The sequence below is a fragment of the Macaca mulatta genome, chromosome 4 (assembly GCF_049350105.2).
Source record: "Macaca mulatta isolate MMU2019108-1 chromosome 4, T2T-MMU8v2.0, whole genome shotgun sequence".
Taxonomy (NCBI): domain Eukaryota; kingdom Metazoa; phylum Chordata; class Mammalia; order Primates; family Cercopithecidae; genus Macaca; species Macaca mulatta.
The window spans coordinates 17,144,370-17,162,085 of NC_133409.1; the positions used below are offsets into that span (position 1 = coordinate 17,144,370).

At 35.0% G+C, this 17,716-nt stretch overlaps 1 protein-coding gene and 1 non-coding gene across 4 annotated transcripts; one reads left to right on the forward strand and one right to left on the reverse strand.

Annotated features, from left to right (window-relative positions):
• Positions 1–820: 820 nt before the first annotated feature.
• On the reverse strand, positions 821–17,598 carry TUBE1 (tubulin epsilon 1). 3 transcript variants are annotated; one of them, XM_028847050.2, is made up of 12 exons: positions 17,499–17,598; positions 17,322–17,395; positions 16,652–16,704; positions 14,295–14,352; positions 11,385–11,500; positions 9,942–10,063; positions 6,755–6,847; positions 6,275–6,509; positions 5,057–5,197; positions 2,793–2,933; positions 1,941–2,115; positions 821–1,616 (listed from the first exon to the last, which is right to left on the reverse strand). In XM_028847050.2, the coding sequence occupies exons 1-12, from the start codon at positions 17,521–17,523 to the stop codon at positions 1,458–1,460; spliced, it is 1,392 nt and encodes a 463-aa protein (XP_028702883.2). In that variant the 5' UTR covers positions 17,524–17,598; the 3' UTR covers positions 821–1,457. The 3 variants fall into 3 exon arrangements, with proteins under 3 accessions (XP_028702883.2, XP_028702882.2, XP_028702881.2); XM_028847049.2 differs by having other exon boundaries at positions 6,275–6,512; XM_028847048.2 differs by having other exon boundaries at positions 6,275–6,450; positions 6,660–6,847.
• LOC114677774 (U6 spliceosomal RNA) lies at positions 12,425–12,531 on the forward strand. Its single transcript, XR_003729220.2, has one exon. It is a non-coding gene; the product is annotated as a U6 spliceosomal RNA (small nuclear RNA).
• Positions 17,599–17,716: the final 118 nt, after the last annotated feature.

Here is a 17,716-nt window from a genome sequence, read left to right on the forward strand (position 1 = left end):
ATAAAAAGCATACTAAATTTTACTCTGGGCACAGTGGCTCATGCCTGTAATCCCAGCACTTTGGGAGGCCAAGGTGGACAGATCATTTGAGGTCAGGAGTTTGAGACCAGCCTGGTCAACAAGGTAAAACCCTGTCTGTAATGTAAAAATTCAAAAATTAGCTGAGTGTGGTGGCGTGTGCCTGTAATCCCAACTACTGGGGAGGCTGAGGCAGAAGAATTGCTTGAACCCAGGTGGTGGAGGTTGCAGTGAGCTGAGATTGCACCACTGCACTGGCACGGAGGAGCAAGACTCCTTTGGGGGGGAAAAAAGCATACTAAATTTAAAAAATTTAACCTATATTTGACAATGTAGCCTGGGTGCCCATTAGTTGATAAATCATTATAGGGCAAGTGAAATTCTAGATTAATTCTTGAACAGTAATAAGATTAAGCTGTAAATATATTTAGACTTTTCATTGCCTGATCTTTAACATCAGTTTCTTTTGGAGAGGAGAAAATGCAACTTTTCTGGCCACTGTTAACAACTGCAATCTAAAATTTTTTATATTGAACATTATAAAAAATTAAATTTCCAAGACAAAGACCAAGAACCGTATCATTACATTGCAAAGGAAAGAAATATAAATAATAAAACTTAAAATTAACCTGTGGATCTGAAATATAAATTGCTATTAAAAATAAATTAATGTTAAGGCTAGAACTGAAGATTATAGTAACTGGAACAATTACAGCCATTTATTGCAAAGTTTGGAAGGTATCAAGCTTAGTAACATTCTGTTCATTTGTATAAATGACATGCAGAACAATAACAAGTAGTACTGTTGAAAAACATGGACATTTATTATAAAATCAATTGGTTTGATAAGAAAGCAATTATTTAAAAAGTTTAATACAAATACATGTTAAGTGTACAAATTAGGATTCTTTTGAGCAAACAAATTGTTATCTAAAGAAGCAGCAAAACCTCCTTAACAGTTGTAATAAAACCTATGCCTGAAAATTTAGTGGATATTACATGGAAATATTTATACTGTGTTCTTCTACTCCCAGGATCTACATTTAAAGAATCAGGATAACTTAAATAGAATATCAAAATATAAATTATAAATAATTATACAAATATATCTATACAAGATTTTAATTGAAGATATGATTATCAGTGCATAAATGCCTAAATATGAGGCTATAAATACAGCAAAATATTCAAGAACTCTGTTCTCTCAATTTTAGAAAAGGGAACTTTTCTGAAGAGAAATGTTTGAAGTTAAGGTACTAAGATTTCATTAATTTCACACATTGGTATTACCAACAAATTGTGATTAAACAGAAATCACTCTTTTAGACAAAAATATTTCCTAATATGAAAAAACTGGTTTCCAAATTACAAAAATATTGAAACAGAAAGGTCAGAAAAAACAATGTGAAATTAAGAAAGTATTTTTGAGGGTTTCTTTTTTACATAGCTATGCTTAGTCTGGGTAAATCTTGCACAGGCATGTTTTTTGTGGCATCCAGTTGGTTATATTCCTGTATGAGTGCTGATAAAGATGACACAGCTTCTGTGAAACAGCTTTCTTCCATCCCTTCAACTTGTAGATAGTGATGAAGGTGAGCCTATAAATTAAAAAATTAGGTAACGTTTACCATTTCAGGAACTTTAATACATATGACTATCCTAAAAGGTAAATATTCCTTATTAAAATTAGAGTTCAGCTCTACACTTGAAAGAGAACTTGTGTCAAATTGAATGAATCCCATAAACTCATGAATGTTCTCATTTAGAGTAAAAGTAGTATGAGCAAGCCTCTCCTCTTCAGTTATAATCAGTACAACACATATAGAAAAGATCACCTCTGATTTGTAATAGTGTAATTTTTAAGAATACATCTTAAATAGCCAAAATAAACACATACAGTTACAAAGCTGTACGATAATTACCTTTTTCGTGTAGAGCCTCATGAATCTCTCCTTCAGTTCCATGAAGGTGGGCTTCACACATGTGTTATTTGCTAAAGCTAATAAAGAATGAGAATGGCCCACAGGAGGTATGGAACACAGGCTGGTCTTCCAGCCTTCTTGATTCCAGGAGACAAATTGTAGAGATGGTTTTAATCTGAGATTCAAAAAAAAAATCTCAAAGGTAAGAACTAAGTTACTAAAAATGTCTGCCATATTATGGCAGTGCTCATATTAGTTAAACCAGAACATTATGGATGGTACCATTCTAATTGCTTAGTTTAGATGCTAAATTATCTATTTTTTTACCATTGGCAATAACATGGTACAGTCGGACAGTGAACTAAGAGACATTTTGTAGGGGAACATTAAGTTGGCTGTGATGGTGATTCAAGAAGCTAGAAACTCATTCCTCAAGAGGAGAAATCTAGGGATATAAACAAATGAAGGTACTATCATTTTCCTTACTTTGTAATTCAACAGACTAGTTTTCTGATAAATAGAATGAAATAGTAACACAAAAATCAGAAGTAGTAGTAGTAGTAGTAGTAGTACTGGTGGTACTGGTAATAAAAATAGTATAGCTATGATTTTCTGAACACTTTCATAAAACATGTCATATATCATTTAATACTCCTAAATAAAAACTATGTACTATTATTATCCTTATTTTACACTTGAAGAAAACAAGGCACAAAGAGACTAAGTAGTTTGTTCAAGGTCACACTTTAGTAAGTGGCATTGTTAGAATTTGAAGGGCGGCTGTTAACTAACTACTATGCCACACTGTCCCAAGCAGCACACACAAATTATCTTTAAAAATAGAAACCAAACCTTTCAATATTTCTACGAACATCGGAAATTTGTACATTTCCTCTAACCATGAGCGCACAGGCAAGGTAAAGACTGTGTTTGGGGTCCGCCCGAAGCAGCTGGTGGTCTTTACTAAAGGCATCTGAAAACATCTGATCCAATCTGTAACAGTGAAAGTGTCATTGTTTATACAAAATATCACTGCTTTCTTCTAGGTCTAACTAAAATGAAGACAGTCCTCTATAAGTAAATACACCACACTAAATATTACACTAACAAAATATTAGATTATATGTATTCTAAAAATATTAAATAACTATAATTTTCTTGAAGCAATCTTGATGATATGAAAAGAGAAGAAATCATGTAATATTTTCTTTTTCTGGGAGGAAAAAGCTTCTGCAGTATATTGGTGATTTCAGGTAGCTACAAAATGTTGACTGTAGTATTACTGAACTCTATGTAGTACTGATTTTTGAAATTTGTATCATTATTACTTAGTTCAGTATACCTTATTTATTTCATAGTATCCAAACTACTAAAACTAATTAAAAGCCTGTAACATTAAGACTATTACTTTGTAAAGTATATTATATCATAAATTAGTTAACAGGAGGAAATTATCAAAGGACAATGTGAAGCTCTCCTATAAAAGATGAAACTCCAGCTGGGCGCGGTGGCTCAAGCCTGTAATCCCAGCACTTTGGGAGGCCGAGACGGGTGGATCACAAGGTCAGGAGATCGAGACCATCCTGGCTAACACAGTGAAACCCCGTCTCTACTAAAGAATACAAAAAAACTAGCCGGGCGAGCTGGCAGGCGCCTGTGGTCCCAGCTACTCGGGAGGCTGAGGCAGGAGAATGGCGTGAACCCGGGAGGCGGAGCTTGCAGTGAGCTGAGTTCAGGCCACTGCACTCCAGCCTGGGCGACAGAGCGAGACTCCGTCTCAAAAAAAAAAAAAAAAAAAAAAAAAAAAGATGAAACTCCATAGTAGTGCTCTTAAAAGCAGACTTTTAACCTAAGTCTTTTAACTGAAAGATAAAAGACGAAAATAAAGGTGACTGACAAAGTTTTTATCTAACAATACAAAGACTCCAATGCTAGGCTGATGCCAATGGACATTTAATAATCACCATGTTGCACACACTGGGTATGATGCTTAGCTTGTTAAGGTCACCAGCATCCCATGCAGAAAGGGAGTCCTATCAGTTGGCAAAGTGGTCATTTGCTGTTGGCTTAGATGAAAACTTACCAATATCACTTGTGACATTCCTAAAGTATAGAATTATCTTGTCAAAACTTTAATTATAAAAAGGAATCTTTAATTTAGTTTTCTTTAAAAACTTTTTAAAAATTATTTTCAATCTGTTTTAGAGACAGGGTCTTGCTTTGTTGCCCAGGCTGGAGTGCAGGGTCAAAATCATAGCTCAATGCAGCCTCAAACTCCTGGGTTCAAGTGATCCTCCCACTTCAGTCTCCAGAGTAGCTGGGACTACAAGTGCAGATAGGGTCTCACTATGTTGCCCTGGCTGGTCTTGAACTCCTGGGCTCAAGTGATCCTCCCATTTCATCCTTTCAAAGTGTTGGGATTACAGGTGTGAGCCATGGCACTCAGCCAATTTAGTTTTTCCTTTCTTATTTACATACTGTCCCCTTACAGAGTTTGGCAGGACTGTTGCCCTCAGTCAACTGTGAATGCCACTGTGAACTTCTCAAGCTCATCGTCGGTATACATGCTAAGAGTACTTAACATTTTTTGTTAAGTATACTGATGTAATCTTTATGCTTAACAATGACACACAGTTATAAAGCAAGGTGTTCTGGAAAACATACAAAGTTACATCTGAAATTCTTCTATGGTACTGGGCTGTGATAGTAGCTTTAAAACAAACTCATTTAATCTACCCAGTAAGTATATGAGGTAGGTACTATTTCATTTTTACAGATGAGAAAAACTAAGAAAGTTTAAGTCACTTGCCCGAGGTCCTGTAGCTAGTGACAATTAGGATTCAAATGTGTTTGTCAGACTTCAAAGGACTTTTCATAAGCCTACACATTTAATCATTAAAGTTCAAATAGTTTAATACTGACATTTTTCAACAATTAATTCTAAATAAAGATGCATTCATCTAACGGAAAAATGGCTGTCATCAACTGTATTTTATATACTTCTCACAGATAAGATGATACAATTAAATAACTAGAGTTATTGCAAACTTTTTTCTCTTAAAAATGTTTTTTAAAGTAATATGAAGCCTCAAAAAATTGAAACAGTTACACCTTACCTTCTAGGAGGAATGTTAACATCTGTAAGTGTATACAGAGGTGTTAGGCTTGACACGAGATAATGAAGTTGAGGAAAAGGAACTAAATTCATGCTGATTTCATTAAGGTCCATATTAAGGGATCCTTCAAATCTTGCAGAGCTAAAAAGTTAAGATTAAAATGATGAGAAAATGTTTAATTTTAAAATTATACACTTTTAAATGTAGCTCGATTTACTCAGCAGGTAGTTTCTCAAATTCTTTTGCACACTTCTTCAGTGTAGAACACATGCTTTTCTTCCATATTAGTAAAATTTAGTATCAGAACAATGATGTATAAAATAAAACATAACACACAACATCTAAATTTTTTTTTTTTTTTTGGAGACAGGGTCTCACTCTGGTTGCCCAGGCTGGAGTGTAGTGGTGTGATCTCAGCTTACTGCAACCGCCGCCTCCCAGCTCAGCCTCCTGAGCAGCTGAGACTACAGCAGGTGTACAGTACCATGCCTGGCTAATTTTTTATTTTTTGTAGAGATGGGATTTCACCATGTGCCCCAGGCTGATCTCCAGCTCCTGGGCTCAAGCAATCTACCTGCCTTGGCCTCCCAAGGTGGTGAGATTACAGGCATGAGCCACCATGCCTGGCCCTACAGTAATTCCTGTTTCTGGATTATCTGAAGTGTAACCAATATACTATTACAGTTGCTTATTACACATACAAAAATATCCTATTTAAAACAAACTTTATATTTGAGTTAAACACATATAGGTCAATAATTAGGAACTGAGAAACAACTAAATTCCTCAAGAATCTGCTTAATATATTCTATAATCTAGAATATAATAATGTCAAAGCAATCTCTGATACCAAAAAGCCACAGAAATCTTTTGGTCCAGCTAATGAGGAGGTACAGATTAGTTGGTTTAAATGATTAAGACATTCCACAGCTAAAAAATATTTAATTTTGTCTACGTGTTTCGCAAGTGTGTCAACCACAAAATCTTTTACATCATATGATACCTATTAATATTCCATGGAATATACTTGGGGAAATGCTGCTTTGGAGTCATAGAAATTAAAATTATGCTTGATCACTCCAAGAAAAGAAGATAGAAGACAAAATAAAAACAGAAGCAGCTTCTACAATTTAGAATAACTAAAAAATGATACTACAAAAATTCAAAATATCACCAAAAGCACAATAAAGTTTTTCGACTATCCCTGGATAGAATTACCTCGTTAGGTTGAGCAGCAAATTTGCCACAATGTTATTCATTGCATCAAAGGGCTTCTTATGCCGCGTTTTTAAAGCCCCAGAACTTGAAGTAACCAGACTCTTTGGCTTCACAGTTGTACCCAACTTTCCAGAATTCACCATGAGGTCGATTTTGCTAATGATGTCAAATAAAGACTTTCGAGGGAAAAACATCAGGAGAGAAGCTATTAAGAAGAGTGGATATAGATGATATTCTACTAGGAAAGAGAAAGAAAAACAATTTAAACTGATTTTTTCTCTAAGAAGGCTGAAAAGTGAAGAGAATGTTTAATATAAACACATAAACATAATAGAAGACTGAATATACATAACATTCATCCATAAGTTCCAATGTCATTTCTTACTTGATTGTCAATGGGCAACACACAGTCTGCATGCTCATTAAGTTCCTTCATTGCCAAGATGCTATTATAAGGTGAGGTTATGACATCATCCTCACCAGAAGGATAAATGGAAGTCACAAATCTGTATACTTCTGGGAATTCGTCTTCAAGCATCTTTAAAAGAAATGTGCCAAGTCCAGATCCTGTTCCTGAGGATTAAAATATTTTAAAAAATTAGCATAAATGATTCAGAATATAATTGTGAGGAATTTGACACTTTATTTTTTTTGAGACAGGGTCTTGCTCTGTCACCCAGGCCAGAGTGCAGCAGCATAATCACGGCTCAATGTGGCCCTGATCTCCTAGGGTCAAACGATCCTCCTGCCTCAGCCTCCCAAGCATCTGGGACCGCAGGCATGCGCCACCAGGCCTGGCTAACTTTTTAATTTGTGTAGAGACAGGGTCTACCTATGTTGCCCAGGCTGGTCTTGAATGCCTAGGTTCAAGCAAGCTTCTGCCTTGGCCTCCCAAAGTGCTGGAATTACAGGCATGGGCCACCACAACTGGCCAGAATTTTATATTTGAAAAACTAATTTTCAACTTATTTCTGTGATTATATATTAACTAATCTAATTTTGGCAGGAAATGAGGGCAACATTCAGGAAATGAAGTCCTGAATTCCATCTCTGGCTCTGACAGTGAGTTTGGGAGGGCTATCTATATTTTACTCCTTTTCATAATTAAGTTATACCTATGTAATGCCACAAGAACCAACTGCACATGCACAAGTAAAAACTTCAACTAATAGAGTGTTCAGTCTACATTTGATATTAAGCAACTTAAGAAAACTAACTTGACAGCTTTACTGTAGTGTGTATACAATCTTCATGATGAAGAAAACTATCATGTCATCAAGCAATTTAAACAGTTAAAATTGTTTACAATTAAGCATGTCTACCTCGAATTTCAAAAATTTTCAAATATGAAGCACATCTTATTTAAAAGCAGAAACTCTAGGAATCTCATTAAAGGTACTTTTCTGATACATAAAGTTACACTTACATAAATTCAGAAATTTTTCAGAACTTAAAACTGGAATCCTCTAATCCAGTGTTTTTCAAACTGGGTTCTGAACTATTAGCAGGCTATGAAACTAATGAATAGATTAGTACTGTTTTCTTTTCTTAAATGAAACAGTAGAAAATAACATGTCAGATGTAGTATGAGTAAATAATGTTTTCTTAATATATTTTTTCGTGTATGCTGCACTGTGATATATAAAATGTATTTCATACCATTCTGTTAAAACAAAGTTTAAAAGCCAATGTTCTAATCCATGCAGATAAATATTAAAAGGCTGTGATGCTAAAAGTACTAAGTCAAAGTGAGGGAGATTCTTGGGGTGATCTTTAATGAGAAGGACTTTCTAAGCATCATTAAAAAACCGGAGCCATTACAGAAAAGACAGTTTTGATTTCATTAAAAATAAACATTTGATTTCTATATATACTTAAAAAACCCATAAACAAAATAACAGGACAAACTTACAAAAAAACCCTTCAATGTATATGATGGAGGACTAAGTTTCTCTAAGAAAAAGTTCCCACAAATCAACAACAAAAAATATGAATAATGCCACCATGAAATGGGCAAAGGATAGAAATATTTAATTCATAATAAAAGAAATACAAATTGCAAATAGAAGTAAAGATGCTCAACCTTTCTAATTAAAACTAGATATACTTTTGCATATAATAGATTTATGTCTCATGATACTCGGTGTTGGTGCTAGTGTAGGGAAATAGAAACTCATACACATTGTTGTCAGTAAGAAGCACTGGTGCAATATTGTAGGAAGGTGTATAGGTAATATCAGCCAAAATTTTAAATGTACATATGCTTTGGTCCTATCTTCTTCCTAGGAATACTGTCTAAAGCTATAGTGGCACAAATGCAGAAGTATTTGTCCCACACTTTCACTGATGATGGGATGTAAAAACTAAATATCATAAACACTTAACACCCATCAATAACAAACTCACTTTAAATTGTATAATTGATTCTATGACAGACAGCTGATATGGAAAGATGTTCAGGAAGAGATAAAGTGGAAAAATTACAGAATAGTATATATTGGATAATCTTGTTTATGTAAAAATATACATACATGCTTTGATAGGCATAGAATATATCTGAAAGAACAGACATAAAAAGACCCCGCAAACCTGACCATCTGTGAGGACAGGGAGTAGGGATTAGACGTGGGAAAAAAGCACTTTACTTTTAACCTTTAGTAATATTTATTTTTGCCATTTTAAGTGAATTGTAAGTATGTTCTTCTCAGATGTTGGGTAATAAAGGTATTTTTTAGAAAGATATAATGAACTATAAATCAATTAAAAAAACTAACTCAAATTTGCAGGTTAATTATACTAGTACAAAGACAAATTTGTTTCTTAACTGAATGATTATGAGGGTCTTTTAAAGACATGGTTACACAGCAATTTTAACTTTTAATTTTACAATGCTATGTCAATGAATAATATGTATAAAAATCAACTGTACATACACATAACTTGCTGAATATAAAATCTTAATCTCAGGTTGGAGGAAAAAAGTGTGACAATTTTGTTCTTTTAATATTTGCTAAGCCTATTTAAAAATCAGCAAATTACATTCTGTTTCTATTTTTACAGAAGAGGGGAGCAAAATACTTCAGTTCTAAGGTATAGGCTTCCCTGGGGGAAGGAAGCAATGCTGATTATTTATTTTTAGTTCAAGTCAATTAACTGCCGTGTAATAAACGATCTAAAGGAATTGACTAAACTAGTTTTACTTTTTTTTCTCTTTTTGGAGACAAGAAAGGCTTGAAGATGGTTAAAGACAGGGTATTGATATTCTTTGGCAAGCATACTTTATGAACATGTCAAAAATGCTTCACTCTAGGAAACAGGACTGTACAGGCAAACTCTGAGGAGAAAGTCAGCATTCCTCAAAAGCTCATACATCCTGAAAAGTAGCTGCATGTTCCGTAAAAGAAACTAAAGGTACAAGAAAAAAATTTTTCCAGTATAGTTCTGTTGATTCTTAAGAGGGCTTACATTAAAAAAAAAGAGAGAAAATAGTGACATAATACCACAAAATTTTAAGATAAAAAGGTGTATGTTTACATACTCAAACTATACACCCTCCAAATAGTTCTATTTTTATCAAGCACATGTCTAAAAACAAGACTTATGTTTGCAAAATGAATTCCCACTTATACTTTAACACTGTTACAGGCAAGTGAGTGAAAAATTTTACCTCCTCCCATGGAATGTATTATAAAGAAACACTGCAAACAATCACAGTGCTCTGCCGACTTTCTGAGTTTCTCTAAAATCTGGTCTTGGTAAAGACTGCCGAAAACTCTGTGACCCACAGCCCTGAAAATAAGAACAAGGATTTTTAAAATTCCTTGCATTTTTTTATTAGTTCTAATCTGAATAAAAGGATTTTAAACAAATTTGAAAAGTATTTTTATTGAGCTAAAGTCTATTCTTGTTTCATGTAAATAAAGCATACAATATCCTGAAGATACTAGATAGAAAACTTAACAAATATTCAATACCTATGATCTTCAAATATGTGGATAAGTAAGATCATCAGTAATGAATACTAAACTATGATTTTCTAAATTTATCTTCTTAACCTTCTCTTAAGGTACAATTCCGACAAAACAAGATTTCAGTTACATAATTTTTTCTTCTCTCCATTTAAGGTAAGCTCTGAATTGTAGTGGATTTTACATATTAAAAAGCAAAATATGGTAAACTAAAGAGACACTGAAAAAATTTAAACAAACCTATTCTGGTTTCATATATGAGAAAAAAATGGTCATATCATGTTATTAGATGAAATGGCACATGGTAGAAATTGATATTTATGCAGCTCGGCAAGTCTTTTTAGTTGTCCAGGTTTGCAAATATCACTATGATGAATTAAAGTAAAAAAATTTCCCATAACATGCATTTCAGGTATAACTCAAAAGTTACATAATAAGTTACACAACAATTAGTGAAAATGCAGTTAGGTGGTCAGATGGGCTCACGTACTAAGTGACTGGTTCTCTGGGAACACAAGATTCAAATTTATGTTTTAGTAAAATTATACATCACTCCACATTATGAACCTGAGGGACTGGCTGTAAATAGTGAAAATAATGAATATGAGAGATTTGCAAATAACAAGGAGCTACTTAATTTCTAAAAAACAACAACAGTCTCAACGTGAATTCTTAAGTAATCACTGTTGAAGCTTTTTTTACAGTAAAGAGATCATGATATACTCAAGGGCCTAAAAAGCCTCAGGCTCAGCTTGAATGCTAGGATACTGGTCTGGCTTGCATCTCTATCAATTCTATTACATCTGACCAACTGGACAACTTGAGAGCAAGTCAAATAACATAGATAACAGTTAATGGAAATACTTAAAACATTTGTCACTATTTAGTGTTCTTCAAGAATGAATTTATGAAAAGGAATTCAGCAAATTAATTTTTCATAATTCATCTTTTTCTTTAAAAAAGAAGGAACTAGGAGTAAATACAGATGGCTTCCAAGCCACCATTTATTAAGGTGGTGGGCTGAAAGGCCTAGCCTTATGTGGCAAATTGCATCTTGTTTCACATCAGTGGAATCTCACAATGAAGAAAAGATTGCTCATTTTTTTCAGAAAATATTCAATTTTTACGCTGTGTATTCTCACCAATTATTTCCTGAGCCAGAAATATCAGTGATCAGCTGTTTCGTATCAAATACATCTCTCAGTGGTCCCTGCAGAATTTCATTCACTACCCCTTCTTCCATATCAATCAAGACAGCCTGAGAAAGAAAAATAAAATTAATGTATTTTCCTTTAGTTATTTACTCTGTAAATGAAAATAATTTATGCACTGAATATTACACTGTTCTCTTGATAGTTTAAGCTTAAGTAAAATCTTTATGTAGAATCTGCTGTAAAAAGTAAAAAATAATTTCACTCTGTTTGAAAGGTGGAATCCAATTAAAAAATGGATTCTAAATTCTTTTATCCTACTCTAAAATGCCTAGTTGGGGAAAAAAAGCCCAAGAATAATCCCCTCAACTGAATTTCTAACAAGGTCTCAGAAATGTAAAAGGCATCCTTAACCAGAATAAGTTCTCAATCAATATGGGATGCATTAATGCATCTGCATACCGGGAACAATCATGCTGCTCTTTATGAACCACAGCCCAAAACTGCCCAATTCAAATGAGTAAATTTACCATTACGTGCAAAGCAAAGGCACTGGGATAGATGTGAAAAGTGACAACATGGTCCTTTCCCCCAAGTAATTCACGATCTAATTCATTACCACAAACTTTAGCTGACATGACAGAAAACCTATATTTCTAAGAAGAAATGAGAATACAAAACACGAAATTAATTATGGAAAGAAAAAACAGAAAAAAAAGATGAAGGAAATCTAGTAAAACGTAAAGCAGGGATAGCTTGGCAGTAGGATTATATGTCCCATCCTCCCACTTCCCTGTACTTTCCATATATTCTACAGTGAGGAAGAACAGTGAAAAAGTAAACTAAGTAGAGTTAAATAAAAAAGCAAAGCTGAAACAAATGCTTAGGGTACACTAAACAATGATTTGTTAACTCTTTGATTCAGTGTCGCAGAAGAAGTGCTTGGTTTATGGCTTTCAGTTCTGTTACCATTATGCAGTGAGTTTAATCATTTGTGTAATTAACCATGCTACTTTAAGATTTACAATTAAGTGCTCGCTTCGGCAGCACATATACTAAAATTGGAACGATACAGAGAAGATTAGCATGGCCCCTGCACAAGGATGACACGCAAATTCGTGAAGCGTTCCATTTAAAAAAAAAAAAAAAAAAAAAAAGATTTACAATTATATAGCAGTATATCATAAAGACTATAAAACTATGTTTTACAAATGTGCTCCTTTATATAGAGCAATCATATATACACTTTACATACAGATGACTGTATAGGATGTTTGGCAATGTTAGGTATTTTCAAGGATATTTCTGACAATACGCAATTTTGACTTCAAATGCTGACGACTTTAACACCTAAACCAACCAAAGAGAGACTTCACTGTATGGGCAAATTTTAGGACTACAAGTTGTGAGATTATAAAAGAAAAAAAAAATTAGATTATACTGGCCTTGTTCCAAAATAGATTTATTGAGGTATGTGGAAGATTAAACATACATAAATTATACCCTCAATTACTCTGCTACTTGGCAAGGGAAGCAATATGCAAATACAAACTGATATTCGGGTACCTCCTGAAATTAGTTTTGATAGAATCATTATTGCCCTAGTCACTTAACATTAAAATCCTGACATATAACTCTTCCAGACCTTCCTTGTTACATCAGGCCCTTGTTTTTCCTTTGGAAATTAACTAAACTTTGGGAGAGTATTTTGGGTTCTTCACTTAGGCATCCAAGGTCTGGAGTCACAACTGTTCTAGGATTTGATGTTTGTATTTCCTTTCAGAGCCGACTGGTTTTTCCCTAATTGTAACATAGGATTTATAAAATTCTGAGTATTCATTAACCTAAGAAACTGAATACAGTGGAGGGACCCAAGCACCAAGCTATCTTATGAAGCCTGGACTCTTCAGTGATCACAACCACACAATACTGAGAGCTCCTAAGGAGAAAATGGAAGAGTACCTTCTCGGAAAAAAAGTCAAAGGCCACAAAAACATGCTGATTTATTTTTTCCTAATAGTGTTTCCTCCACCTCTCCATCTGCTTACTGATATGGTTGTAGGAAAAAGATTCAGTTGGGAGTAGTCTAGGAAATGTCAAAGTCTCTTTTTCTCTAAGATTTGGATTGGGATACCTGCTCTCTCTACATCACAAAGCATACTGTGTTAGTCAATTTTGTCACAGCCTGCAAGCACATGATCTCTGCCCTAAATTTTGTTTTCCAAGGACATCAGAGATTGCAGATAGAAGATGGTTCCCAGATGTCACAAAAGTATTGCTCACCAGTCTTTAAGCTACTACACCAGGTCTGATCCTTAACATCTCAATTCCTTCCATAACATTTAAACTTTCTTTTCTGTTACAGTCAAAGATCACTGATCAAAAATCAGAAAAAGTAGTTCGTTACACAGAAACAATCACAGAAATATTGTTGGAATGATTAAGACCGTAAATAAGACTGCAAATATGGGCTACGAATCTGAAGTACTTGGTTCAGGAGAACTTACATGGTTAACGGTTTTTATTCACTACAATGTGGCTGGTTCCATGTTTTGTACTGGTAGTAACCTTGATGCAAATAAATCTTCCAATATCTTTGAATAAAACATTAAACTGTACTAGTATGTATTTCAGGTCCTTAGAGTTAAGAAGGCTCCTTTTGTTATTTATGTAGACACTATTTCTCCTGAAAAAAGGCTAACTACAGTGTTTTAAAGTATGGGCTTTTCCCCCTAATGTGTTAGGTGGACACAAATGTCTGCTTAGTTATATTTATATTAAATGTGGCTTAGTAATTTTTTTCTACTTTGAAAAGTTTAAAGTTTTATTCTCATGATAGTTACTGAGCATAGTTATTTAAAAAATACATGTAATATAAGAATCCAAGCTTATGTATCTTACTCGTGCTTTTAAAGAACATATTTTTCCCTTGGAAATACTTCCACCATCACCAACCACTCTGAAAGATAAAAAAAATGAGAAATGGTCATAAGATCTTCCATGGCTAATAGCGCTATCAGGTAATAAAGTTAACTTCCATTTATATAATAAGACTGCTTATAGGCCAGGTGAGGCAGACGCAACAGCTATTCCTAACCTCTTTCTTCCTTACTTACCTCCCATTAGGCTGAAAAAGTGAGGTACTTATTTTCCTGGCTTTCTTTGTAGTTAGGGCTGGCCATGTAATCCAGTTCTAGCCAATGAGATAAAGGGGAAGTATTCTGGGAAGCTTTTAAAGAAGGACCAGATGCAGTTGGCGCCTATCTTCTTCCTTTTTCCTGCCTCAAACATGAATATGGATGTGATTCCTGGAGCAGAGACTGCCATTTTATAGTCATGAAGTAATAATACAAGTACAAAAAGCCAGCACACTTATGGACAGTGGAACATATATAGTATTAGATCTTTGAGGCATTCCTTTAAAACTAGAACATCTGATTTCCAGATTGGTGAGACAAATGGATACCTTTACTGCTTAAGCCACCATTAATGTGGTTTCCTGTTGCAGCTAAACACCCATCAACAGATATAACTGGTATTTACCATTGAGTATCTAAGGTTGTTCTGAGAATTTTACGTTGGAAATAAGTTGCCAAAGTACTGAAATCTAATGCAGTATATGGGTCAACAAAGACAGTTCACAAGACAGAATATATGAAGGGCAGCCAATTGTCAGGCCAAATCCAACTAGTTGCCTGTATATAAAGTTTTATTCAAATATGGACACACCCATTCCTTTATGTATTACCTACGCCCATAGTCATGCTACAGATCAAAAGTGGTGCAAAAGACTTTATGGTTCACATAACCTAAAATGTTTACTTCCTGGTCCTTTACAGAAAATATATGTATGCCAACCCATGCTGTAGGTAAATTCCTATCATGCTATTCAAAAGGTATAACAATTTGGTAAGAAGAATACACAAAGATACGGTCTTACTTCGAAAAAGATTTTTTGTACTAAGCTGTGGAACAGATGCTGCATGTGTTCATAGTACACAGAAAGAAGTGCAAGATGCCACAACTCTGCTTGCTAAACTTACCGGGAAAAAAATAGTGCTCTCAGGTTAAAGTATAAAGCACACAAAGGAGATGAGAGTGTAGTTATGAAGAGTCACCTTATGAAGAAAGAAAAGCTCCCAGGCTGACTCTCAACTATGTAATACTCAATGTAAGTGTTGGGTAACAAGAAGTAAAGAGGTGGGCATAGGAACTTAGTAAGAGAAGCGTCTGAAAGGAAGTATTACAGAGGCAAATTTGAGACTCCCAAGAGAATTTAGAGGTGAGGATATTCTGGGCTACAAATAAGAGGGAATCTATAGTCTATATGACAGATACCTCCATAAAATAAAGATAAATGATACCAGCCATTAAAGTAATACACCTAACTTCCTTTGGTCTGATTCCATGGTCACCAAGCAACCTTCAGATTATTACATAGCTTTTCAGTAAGACTTCCTACTAATGTAATGTGCCTATGACAGAAAATGAGAATTTGGTCTTTGGATAACCTGGCTGTACTGGAGAGCACTGAACTTATTTCAAGATGCCAATGACACTTCTGAGTTTGCAAGCCAGTGCCCTAGATAGACTCTGGAATTCACGCAGGAAGCAGGGACTAATCAGCTTTCTCTAGAAGATAACTGCTCACATACCCAGCCAACAATTTTAAACTAGAAGTGATGTTCCTATTGGATTAAAGCCTGATATGAAGTATATATTTTTCAGTTTAAGCACATGACAGTTAGTTTTATGAAGTATTTTGAAAACGCATGAAAGTAATAATTTAATATTAAAAGCTTATGGAGATATCCTGAACGGCAACTTAAATTACTCTTCCAGATAAAAGATATATAGTACTTACATATACTCTTTATTAAATAAAAACAATCCAATAACTGCTTGTCTCCTTTTTAAGTATATTTTTATACTTACAGCATATATGTAAACAACATATTTTTCTTTCAAAAGTTAGTTATTACAGGATGCATTAACAAGATGCCCTCTGGGAAAATTTCAGCTTTCCTTTAATGAAACTTATTTCAAAGTTAAGTTAAAAGAAGTCACACTAAAGGGAAACCTGTTCTGCAAGATGATATAATATTAATAATCTAATAGAAGGAATATGTTTTCAATAACGAAACAAAGAAACAGAACTTTGCAGCTACTGGCTATTTTTATTGTCCTTTGAAGAATTATATCCCAAGCTATTGAAACTTAAAAGTATCACATTGTGACAGACTTTAATACCATCTTACCTGGTGTCTACATTTCTAAAGAAGCTGCTTATTGCCTCATCATAAATTCCTTTCTAAAAAGAAAAACATATGTTAATAGCATTTAGGTTTTGCTTCTCGCCCAAATCAAATTCTTTCAATTTTAATTACATAATACTGTAATGGGTAGGATGAAGCTCTGAAAAGAAAAAGCAAGTATCACAAAATGCGGAGCCTGATTCTTCCCAATCTCCTTAGAAGAGTAAATGCCATGGGATCTACAGATAAAGTTCAGCAGGAGGTGCTAAAGAAAGGATTTCACCCATAGGACTGCAGAACAGGTCCATCAAATGAGCGTTCTCTGGATTCTTGGTGATCTTTTTAAAAGCTGACTGGTTAAATTAAGGAATACAATAACCACACGTATTATCTGTTTTACACGGTACTTTCCCATATACAATCTCACTGCTCTGCACACGAACACCAATAAAGAGGAGACCCTGATAATCAGGAAAAATGTTAAGACTAAGGTCGCCGGCCAGTGTTCTTTTAGTTTAGTGTGTGTCTGAACTAACATGTTTAAAAACCAGTACGTTATTTACTGAGAAGATCCCATGCATCTTAAACGGGTCAGATGAAAGCTCAAGTCGAGTATTTCCTGCGTATAGGCTGGAAGACCTAGCTGACAGGCGAGGGGGCTGCGGGCGGGTACCTGGTTGACCGCGGCGTGCTCCCTTAGTGCCAGGTCCCAGAAGCAGCAGCCGATCTGGTTTCCGCACTGGCCGACTGCGACCGGAGGAGAGGAAGGAAAGAGAATAGGACATTAGGCAGGAAACAAGGCGGCTGGATTCCGCGGCGACCAGGTCTCTATCCGCCCTGCGTAGCTCACCCTGTACGACCACCGACTGTGTCATGCTGGTGCGCAGCCGGCTCTGGGCGCCTGCTAGCCCGCAGCCGCTTCTGCATTTCACCCGCAACGGCGCTCTACTAGAGGGCTGCCGTAAGTCACGCTGCTGCCGCAAGCCGCTGCCGTCGCTAAGCACGTCCCTAGGTTTAGGTTAAGGTTTTCCGTCAGAAGGCCGCGCAGGTGCACTTGCGTCTCACCGT

Excerpts from the sequence above, each read along its gene's own strand:
- TUBE1 (XM_028847048.2), bottom strand. The coding sequence starts at position 17,523 with ATGACACAGTCGGTGGTCGTACAGG. Across the intron at positions 17,396-17,498 it reads ACAGTCGGTGGTCGTACAGG|TCGGCCAGTGCGGAAACCAG; the intron begins GTGAGCTACGCA and ends CTCCGGTCGCAG. Across the intron at positions 14,353-16,651 it reads TTTAGAAATGTAGACACCAG|AGTGGTTGGTGATGGTGGAA; the intron begins GTAAGATGGTAT and ends TTTATCTTTCAG.